Below are 11,041 nucleotides of genomic sequence, written 5' to 3'. Positions count from 1 at the left end.
AGAGCACTGGCCTTGAGCTGAAGAGCTGAGGGACAGCACCCAGGACCAGAGTTCAGGCCCCACAACCAGACCCCCAAAAAAAAAAACAAAAAAAAAAATAAAACAATCATAAGAAATAACAAATAATAGACTTTGATGCCTAAGACTTCAGATATTTGAAATATCAGACAAGGAGCTGAAAGCATGGCTCAAGTGAAATATCCTTCTCTATATTTATAGACATAACATAAAATAGCTGTTCATATCTAGACATATGGGTCATGCCCTTAATCCTGGCTATGCAGAAGACTAAGATCTGAGGATTAAGGTTTAAAGCCAGACCAGGCAGAAAAGTCCACAAGACTGTCCAATTAACCTACACAAAGTTGGACTGGAGTTATAGCTCAAGAGGTAATGTATCAGTTGTAAGTGGGAAAAGCAAGCAAGAGGGTAAGTTCTGAGTTCAGGGTGAGGTTCTGAGTCCAAGCCTCAGTACAAGCAAAAAAAAAAAAAAGAAGAAGAAGAAAAGAAAGCTGTGCATAAAATGCTTAAGTTTTTTTTAAAGGAAAGAAAAACGAGGCAAGCAAAAAAAGGCCAAGAAGAACCAAATCAAGTTTCAGAAATGAGTGAAAAAATGCACTATCCACTGTTTCAATAATATAGACTGGAAGCCGTTGTTAGCTGTAAAACAAATATGAATAAAAAGCTAGAACAGCAAACAGACAATATAAAACTATGATGGAAAGATTAAATCTTGGAAGACAGAATACATTTAATCAGGGTCCCAAAAGAATAGGAACTATATAATATTTGAACAGATACCTGCAAATTCCTAAAGGAGAGGAAGATGGGGAGAATAAGCAAATTCACAGATACACAAAGAACAACATGTAACAACTAGTAAAAATAAAAAGAAATTCATCCTGGACACAATGTAGTAACATTTTGTGACAAAAAGGAAAAAAATTCTTACAGAAAGTAGCTAGAAAAAAGAAACACAGGCAACCTAGAAAACACTGAAGGTTAGACTACAGACTGCAGCAGTAAGACAGGAAGGCACATAGAGTCCAGGCTGTAAGACAAATAATTGACAACCTAGAGTTATACACCCAGTAAATACAAATTTCAAGAGCAAGATTAAAATATGCTACTTTCAGACACATAATAGTCCTCCTTATCTACAGTTTTAGTTACTTGAGGCCAACTATAGTCTGAGATACTAAATAGAAAAATTCCAGAAAGAAGCAATTCCCAAGTTTGAAAATGTGTATCATTCCAAATAGTGGGATGAAATCTACTGTCCTGCTCAGTCTTCCCTAGGATAGGACTGATTGGCCCTTTTTACAGTATATCTATGCCTCTAAGTACATGCAATAATGAGCTGTCTAAGGCTCTTCAGTCACTTAGAAGGTATCTGGGTTATCAGACCAACTGTCATAATATTGCACTGTGATCAACTAGCCCTTAGTTTACTTAATTATGGTCCTGCTACCTTATGATGCTTGCCACCTTTAAGGATAAAGTCAAAGTTCTTGACTTAGTAAGATAAAAGGCATCTGAGGTTGCTAAAGAATGAATCTTCTAGCCAGGCACTGGTGGCTCATGCCTGTAATCCTAGCTACTCAGGAGGCTGAGATCTGAGGATCGCAGTTCTAAGCCAGACCAGGCAGGAAAGTCCGTGAGACTAATCTCCAACAAACCACTAGAAAACCGGAAGTGGCTCTGTGACTCAACCGGTAAGAACGCTCGCCTTGAGCTGAAAAGTGCAGGGACAGCGCCCAAGACCATAGTTCAAGCCCCACGACCAACCAAAATAATAATAATAATAATGAATCTTCTGTCCATGAAATTGTGAAGAAGGAAAATGAAATATAATTTTGTTGTTGCACCTCAAATTGCAAAAGTTTCAGCAATAGCACATAAGTGCTTAGTTACAATGGAAAAGGTCCTACATTTCTTGTGTTTTGTAGGGGGAAAACAGAAGGTTTGGTAATACTTACGGTTTGATGCCATAACCGTGTCTGGAGATCTTCATAAATATTCCTTGGTCTAAGGGAGAAGGGAGCCACTAGTTTAAAAAAACCTAGTTAATTGTCAAGAGACTGGCACTACAGGACGCTACCTAGAACTATTCTAACGGCTTCCTAAATGGCTTTTCCTCTCCCATCATCTTGACTCCTTTTGTACACAAAAATTCCTTGAGTCAAAATCACTAATTAATTTCTAGCCCTTACATTGCTATTAAAACCTAAATTTAGGTGGGAATGTAGCTTAGTGATAGAGTACTTGCCTAGCATGCATGAAGCCCTGGTTTCGATTCCTCAGTACCACATAAACAGAAAAAAACAGAAGTGGCTTGTGGCTCTACTGAGAGAGTGCTAGCCTTGAGCAAAAAGAAGCAAGAACTGTACCCAGGCCTGGAGTTCAAGCACCAGGATGAAAAAACAAACAAACAAAAAAAAAACACCTAAATTTCTTATGCTGGCATTTAAAGTACATTTCAATTTTGTTACTTATAATGTTTTCTACAATGAACAACCCGGCTCCTCTATTTACTAGGTATAACTATGGGCCATGTAATTAGCTTGCACAAGTCTCAAATTCAATATCTACACATTGAAACTTATAACACTGGCTGCTAAAATAAATTAGTTTCAGGTACTACAGCGTATTTGTGTCCTCCTAAAGTTCATGTTGAAACCCTAACCCCTAAGGGCATTTGGAAGGCAATTTGGTTTAGATGAGGTCATGATGGGAAGCCTTCAGCATGAGATTAGTGGAATTTATAAAGAAAAGGTTTCAGAGCTCTCTCTCCTTTTACCATGTAGAAACACAGCACTCATCTGCCAGCCAGAAATGAAGCTTCACAGGGACTAAAACTGCCAGCATATTTGGACAGTCTTATTTCCAGGATGGTAGGAAACAAATGTCTGTTGTTTGGAGCATTCAGGTTGTTATATTAGCCTAAACTCACTACGATGCCAGATAAAGCAATCAGTGCCTAGAACATAGTATTCAATAAATGGTAGCTGTTGTTATTTATCATGGTAACAATTCACTCTCCCAAAGCACAATATATGAATTCCCAAGTTCATCCCATGGCTCATATTATTTCCTCCATTTTCCTGGTTTTTAGCTTCTCTATTTCCCCAAATTTGCACTTATATAAATCAAACTTATCCTCCAAAAGGCAAGCCATGGTGATGTGTGCTTTTAATCTAGCACTGGGGAGGCTGAGGTAGACAATGGAAAATTCAAGAGCCAACCTTGGCTTCACTGCAAGATCCTGTCTCAAAAATAAGCAGTTGTATTGGGATTTGTTGCCGTCTCTGTAAGCCTCCAGATAGCTGCACTTCATTCTAAGGACAAATATTTTCCTTGAGAACGATATCTAACAGGGAAGTCTGTGTTGGGCAGGAAGAAATGATGGGGCACCTTAACTGACATCTATCTTCAGGAACCATCTTTTTTTTTTCAGAGTTAAAAAAAAAACTCTTTATCCAAGTCACAATCTAAGTAAGACTCTTATTACTCAGAAATCATGTTTACCTACTTTCTTTAACAAAGCTGGTGTGTCTTATAAGGAGATAATATGCCTAGTGTGAGGAATAGGAACCATCTTCTGAGTCAACTTTCCACAGCAGTCAATCTGACTTTATACTCTTAGCACCGAAGAGAAAGAAATTATAGGAGTTCCTGGCTGGCACAGAGATTTTAGAGAGGTAACAAAGCAGATTCTTTTGTCTGTTCAAAAAGAGTGAGAAGGGACTGGGAAAGTGATTCAGTGGTAGAGTGCTTGCCTTGCATGCATGAGGTCCTGGGTTCGATTCCTCAGCACCACATAAGCAGAAAAAGCCAGAAGTGGCACTGTGGCTCAAGTGGTAGAGCACTAACCTTGAGCTGAAGAGCTGAGGGACAGCGCCCAGGCCCAGAGTTCAAACCCCATGACCAATGACAAAAAAAAAAAAAGAGTGGGAGTAGTAGGGGTGATAAGGAGGTACTCTTAGCAGCTCTTTTCGGTTTCCAGTTAATCATTTGTTGAAGATGCCACAGCTGGCTCCTCTAGCTAAAAGCCAGTAACAACTAAACTCTCAAATGACTTACAGAGACCTATGTGACCACACAACTGAGCATTAAGTGGGTTCCTCCTTCACCTAACGTCACTGATAATTAAGCTAGAGAAAGGCACATATGTCATACTGTAGTAAACCAACTGTTTGTTTCTTTGCTGGTGCCAAATCTAAAATTCCACTATTGCATGTACTAGAAACTAAACCAAAACACATTTTTGTCATTATAGTAGACAGAAAAAAAAATCCTCATTAAGGAAAAAATTTAAAAACAGGCAAAAGGATAAAAGAATAAGAAGGATAAAAGAATCGGCCAGCAAAACATAAAAGTAGACATCAATCAGTCCTAAGACTAGCTAGTCACAAACAGAACCTGTCAACATTTTGGAGTATCTCCTCCACTTTTTCCCTGATGTCTTGTGCAACAAATTCAACAATATATTCTATGTAAGCATTTCACCTTTTTTCTTTTTAACCTTTGAACCACAGAGGGTAGATGACAGAAAAGATAAATCAAGAAATACTACTCTAAAACCTGAGGTCCCCTGGAACTACTAAGATATATTAAGCATGCCTAGACACATAGGCAGTAGTTAAACAACGTTAACTGGATTTCAAATGACAAAAACAGGAGAGCAATATTTACTAGACTCATCTCTGGAAAGACAAAAACAGAAATTAAACTCCAGCCTCTGGCTCTAAGAACGTTTTAAATATCATTGAGACGATATACCCAATAACTAAAGCTCAGTATACTGAGCAAACATACAGTTGCCCTGACTTTTGTTTGTTTGTTTGTTGTTTTTTGATGTCCTGACTCTTGAGGAAGGGAATGCTTGATTCACTTTGTACCATTTACATGAAGAAAAGTGCCCACATAACAAGAGTTATTTACTGTACTAAGATGAACTACAATGATAGATGGATAGATAGATAGATTATTTAAAGATAGGAAAGATCACTGTGAACTGAGATTGCCAGAGACGGCATGGATAATGCAGAATTTGATTTTAGTAATAGTTTGCAGACAAGGCTAAATCACAGGACCTTGGGATGCTCTAGAAATAATGAAGACATAAGGAAAAATGTTTATATAGTGTGTGTGTGTGTGTGTGTCCGCATTGGGGCTTGAATTCTGGGCCTCATGTTCTTGCTCTACCACTTGAGCTACACCTCCACTTTTGGCTTATATGCTAGTTAACTGGAGATAAGAGTCTCTTGGATTTGTCTGCCCAGGCTGGCTTTGAACTGTGATCCTCAGATCTCAGCCTCCTGTGTACTTAAGACTGTAGGCATGAGACACCAGCACCTGGCTTTATATGGTCTTAATTTCATTAAACAGCTTAATTTTTCCACACAAGAAACTCTGTAACTTCTGTAACTACTCATGGGAAATATATAATACACAATAGAAACTACAGAAACAAAGAAAACACAAACATACTAACACAAAAAACTCACACTGAACATCAGAAACAAGGGTTAATTCTCTGAAAGTTTTCTGTGTGCTATGGAAAGTGGCAAAAAGGCACTAGCTTGACACTTTAGCTCTCCAAAACAGAGTACCACAGTGGATACTGTAATTCCTAAACTGAGTATAAAGGAATGTGCTTACCAAATTTTCTCTTAGGATTTCTTCATTCCCCAGTGAAAATATTTTGAAACACTACTAGAATTCAGAGGACACATTCAAGAACTTAAAACTTGGGTTGAATCCTAACAAGTACATTCATATACATATTTGTGTTCATAGCACCTCATTCTAAACACATTTTAAAAGAGAATATAGCCGGGCCCGGTGGCTCACACCTATAATCCTAGCTACTCAGGAAGCTGAGATCTGAGGATCACGGTTCAAAGGCAGGTGGGACAGGAAAGTCCAAAGCCAGGCCAGGCAGGAAAGTCCGAGACTCTTATCTCCAATTAACCATCAGAAAACTGGAAGTGGCATTATGGCTCAAGTGGTAGAGCTCTAGCCTTGAGCTGAAGAGTTGAGGGACAGCGCCCAGGCCCAGAGTTCAAGCCCCACGACTGACAAAAAAAAAAGGAGGAGGAGGAGGACACACACACACACACACACACACACACACACACACACACACACACACACGCCTCATAAAGCCAGAAGTGGAGCTGTGGCTCAAGTGGTAGAGTACAAGCTTAAGCAAAAATGCTTAAGGTCAGAGCCCAAGCCCTGAATTCAAGCCCCAGTACTGGTATAAGAAATAGAGAATGAGAAAGAGAGGGGGAGGGAAGGGAGGGAGGGAGGGAGAGAAGGAGGGAGGAAAGGAGGGAGAGGGAAGGAGAGGGAGAGAGAGAGAGGGAGAGAGAGAATCTAAATTTATTAACTCTATACATGCTAATTTCATTCACACATTCTCTTTTCTTTAGCCCAGTTGTGCTTCAAAAAAAATCTGAAGAATTTATGGAGAAAGAATTTGCTAATTTCAGATCTCTAACAGCTGCTAAATCCATAGCTGCTTCTGTGACATTACATGGCAATCTCAGAAAATACACTTGGTCTGGGTTCTTCCAAAATAACTTATTTAAACCTACCTTACAGGATGCCTTAAGAGCAAGTTCTACAAAGCTTAGTTATTGGGTGGCTTATAACTCTGTCTAGGTGTAACACTGCAATTACTTATGACTAAAATTTCTAGCCGCTATCCAGCCAGTCTTTTTGGCCTGTAATACTCAAGAACAAATGCCCATCAACAGGTCATTTGGGAATGAGCAGCTGATTTGAAGCACTGCATATTTTCAGGGCCTGGTGTTGTCTTAAAATATACAAATGTGACAAGGATTTTAACTATCAGATATTGTAAAGGAATTAAAACAACGTAATATGACAGGTCATTCTAAAATATAGTTCAAGTGTCCAAACACATGCAAATAAAAGAATTAGAATATTTCCTCAAAAATTTCCTAGAAATTATGAGTTTTCAGTTTTATAACCCTTCAGCACACAAACTATCTTACTTTGAGAATACAGACTATTGTTGTTTTAATTCTCAATAAAATACTTCTCTTTAGGACATCAAAAGATTTTGAAACTAACAATAAACACTGCATTAATCATTCAAGAAAGACATATGGCGTAACATTTGAAAAGCTGAACTGCACCTGTCACCAATTCAACAGAGGGATATTTTACACAGAAATGATGTAGCTTTAAAACTTGACAATTTTGCTACACTAACCAATAATAAGAATCTCATTGTCAAGCAGAATAAAAATTTTACTAACACAAAGATTTCCAGATTTAGATCATATGGGATATCACCATGAGTGAGTGACTTCATCTCATCATACTTTTATTTCTTCATCCACAAGATGGGAAAAATCATAGTAACAAACTCTTAAAAGACTGTGTTAGCCCAGGTAGGAAAGTCCATGCTAAAGTTTATAACAGAGACCAGCAAAGGTTAACGACCAAAGAAATGTTGGCTATTATGTGGGGAGCTTTTCTTTTTTACTGATAAAACAGAACAGTAATACAATTGAAAAAATCCTGAAAGTTAAAAAAAGACACCATTGTATGATCTGCAAAAAAAAATAAAGCCTTAGGGTATGCTTAAGGTATAAATAATAGAAAAAAACTTAAAGTTTTTCTTTTATATTTTTCTTTTTTTTTTGATCCGTCGTGGGCCTGAACTCTGGGCCTGGGCGCTGTCCCTCAGCTCTTCAGCTCAAAGCTAGTGCTCTACCAATTGAGCCACAGTGCCACTTCCAGCTTTTTTTTTTCTGCTTATGTGGTGCTGAGGAATTGAAGCCAGGGCCTCATGCATGCAAGGCAAGCGCTCTACCACTGAGCCACCTTCCCAGCCCCTCTTTTACATTTTTGAAAAGAGTCAGGCACTGGTGGCTCATGCCTATAATCCTAGCTACTCAGGAGGCTGAGATCTGAGGATTGTGGTTTTCCGGAAGCCAGTCCTGGCAGAAAAGTCCCCATGAGACTCTTATCTCCAATGAACCACTCAACGACTGGAAATGGAACTATGGCTCAACTGGTAGAGTGCTAGCCTTCAGCAAAAGAGTTCAGGGACAGTGTCAAGGCTCTGAGTTCAGGCCCCACAATTGACAAATAAGTAAATTATAAAGCAAGCAAGCTACATCCCTTCAAGCTACATCCTACCATTTTGATTCTGTCATTAGCTCTGGTTTGCAAATTGATTTTTCTTCTTATAATTTGAAGGTAAATCCCAGTATATTATAGCAAGAAAGCCACAAAATTAGCTGCTCAGGGAAGGCAAAATCAGATTATTTAACAAACCACTAAGTGGAAACTAATTCCTGAAGTTAAATGCCAAATGTTTCTACAATAAAAACTGCAAACTTTCATGTGAACAAACCTCTTTGACAATAGGGAGTTGTTCCAGTTTGTGAATAGGACAGTGTCAGTGTGACTAACACAGTGGGAGCTGGACATTCCTGACACTCTTGTCCCCTGGCTACCCTTTGGAAACTTACATCTCCCAACTGCACTTGGTTTTGGAAGTTAACTTCCAGGCAAAGCACAGGTCACACCAACCACAAACTGAGACATCCTTCTCCCAGTTTCCAGTGCTTCTGAACCAGACCCCCTACTTTTTAATACACCATTGCTAGCATCCCAGTAGAATGAACACTAAAATGCTTTGTCTTCCGAAGACTGTTCACCCCCCACCACCACTCCCACACAATCCCTTGGTGTTTTGTTTTGTTTTTTTTTGTTCTGAAAACCTAAAGGGATGATGATAAGAACAAAGCCGAAAGTCCAGATGACCTAAGGACAGAAAAGGAGCTGGACTGGTGGTTACTTTGGGAAGGCTTTTACATTTGGAAGGCTACCAGACCAAAACAACTGCTCTGGGATGATGCTTTTAGCAAATGTGAGTTTGACGCTGTGCATCCTGAAGACAGCTTTGGCGGGGGGGGGGGGGGAACAAAACAAAACAAAACAAAATGATCCATTATTCTCTGAGAACCGGTTGGTTAGAACCCTCCTCATACAGCTGCTGTAACGACGACATGAGATAACGGTTTCCAAGTGCTCTGTGTGTATGTGCATGTGTACATTAATATATGGGTGTATATATTAATGCTCAGTAGATGGAAACTTCTGTCTAACGGACAGGACAAGGAAGATATACCCATGAGGTAATTCCAAAAGAATGAGGAAGAAGGAGGAAGAGAAACAAACTTTCGAGCGTATCAGTGTTATCCTCATCAAAAATGGCCCAGATGTTGGGGAGAGGAGGGTGTCCGAGTCTCCTGGAGACAAAAGGAAAGTCCTCAAACCCTCTGCACCAAGTGTTTCTGCAAAAGCAAAGCTGGCTTTGCCCAGTCCAGTTCTTCAGTAGATGGCAGGAGACCGAAGCAGGACAGGTCCCCCCCGAGGGCTGAGCCCGAGCAGCCGGCCAGGCCCGGCCGGGCTGGGGCAGGACCCCGCGCCGCGCACCGCCGCGCACCGCGCGGCTCCCCGGGGTTTCCAGCAAGTTCCCCAGCCCACGCCGCAGCAGCCGCCGTCCTTCGCCCGCCCAGGCCTGGGGACCAGCCCGCCGTCCCGGAGAGCACCTCGCCCCACGCGGGCGCCGCGGCGGGCCGAGGGTCGCCCGGCACGGACCGGCCCGCGAGGGCGCCCCTCCGGGGCCCAGCCCGCCCCACTCCCCGCCCCGGAACCGAGCCGGGACCCCCGGAGTCCCCGCGGCTGGGAACCGCTATCTGCCTGGACCGGCTTCAGCTGCTCCGGCCCGCTCGGCTCCCTTCGCTCCTAGACCCTCCAGAAACGCGCCAGCTCACCCCTGAAAAGCAGCAGCAGGAAGAAGTCGGGCAGCCGGGCGCAGACCCGGACGCCTCGTCGCCGTCTCAGCGCCATGTCGAAGATAGCTGAGGGGCCCGCGGGCGCGCCGCGCAACTCAACGGCACCGCGCGCATGCGCCCTGACAGCCTTGACCCACCTCCAGTTACCATAGTGACCACCCGGCTGGGCCGAGCCGGTACCATGGTAACAGAGGAAGCTAATGTCTGGTTGCCATGGAAGCAACGATGCTCTCCAGACCCGGCCCAGGGGACCTCTTTCAATGAATTTAGTGGGAGGAGGGGAAAGCAGCGTGCTGAGAGTGGAGAAGGGGTTATTTCTATAACTAAAAATAAATCCATCCCTACGAGTCTGAGAAGGGATAGTCCGATTAAAATTCAAGAAATATTTCTTATTTTTATAAACAAGGATGTAGCCTTGTTGCCTTTACTTCTTTAGGATTTGCAATTCCAAATAAGATGACAGGAAAAAGCGCTGAAACCTGCTTAAAACATTAGCAAGACTGTGTGTGTGTGTGTGTGTGTGTGTGTGCGCGCGCGCGCGCATGTATATATATATATATATATAATATCGAGCTAGTACATAAAAAAAGATCTTGCTAAAATAAACTGATTTGTTTTTGTGGTAGAGAGTTCATCCTGGAAGCGAATTCTATGCTCTGAATTTTGAATATTGGGAGATGCTAAGGCTGGAGAAGAAAAATAGAGCAGGATCTTATGAAGATAAGCAGAGAAAGAGAAGAATAAAGCGAACCGGAAGTTAAGGAGACAGGAGGATTACTATTATGAAAAATCCTTGGAAAAAACCTCTTTGTATCTACTATAGAAAGAACATCCCAATAGTCCCATAGTAACAACAAATTCCAGTATAGTTATTTTATAAAGGTGCTAGTTTCCAGCAATCAACATTTTTCTTTAACATAAAGATTTTAATTTTGCATGTAATCATCCTACATTTTCTTATTATTTGTAGTTTTTGAAAACTGGAACTATATATTATACACCAAATATAATATTATATATATATTACATATGCTAAGAAATATTAAATAGATTGAGGTTATTGCCAAGTATAATGCCCCAACGTTCATCACAATATGATCTTCTTTGTAAGTCTTTATAACTGTTCAAACTTTGTAAGTGTGAATTAGTTATCTCCCTCCTCTCCCCCCAAAATCTTATAAAGAAAGAAT

At 41.0% G+C, this 11,041-nt stretch overlaps 1 protein-coding gene across 1 annotated transcript in view; it reads right to left on the bottom strand.

The window, feature by feature from the left end:
* Jam3 (junctional adhesion molecule 3) overlaps positions 1-10,034 on the bottom strand; it is a 59,406-nt gene extending 49,372 nt beyond the window's left edge. The window contains 2 exon segments of the mRNA XM_013009883.1: positions 9,831-9,971; positions 9,974-10,034. Of these exon segments, the coding sequence (XP_012865337.1) occupies positions 9,831-9,971; positions 9,974-10,034 (202 nt within the window).
* Between the last annotated feature and the right edge of the window lie 1,007 nt (positions 10,035-11,041).

This window comes from Dipodomys ordii, unplaced genomic scaffold (assembly GCF_000151885.1).
Source record: "Dipodomys ordii isolate 6190 unplaced genomic scaffold, Dord_2.0 Scaffold10, whole genome shotgun sequence".
NCBI lineage: Eukaryota > Metazoa > Chordata > Mammalia > Rodentia > Heteromyidae > Dipodomys > Dipodomys ordii.
This window is presented reverse-complemented; position numbering and strand designations above follow the sequence as displayed.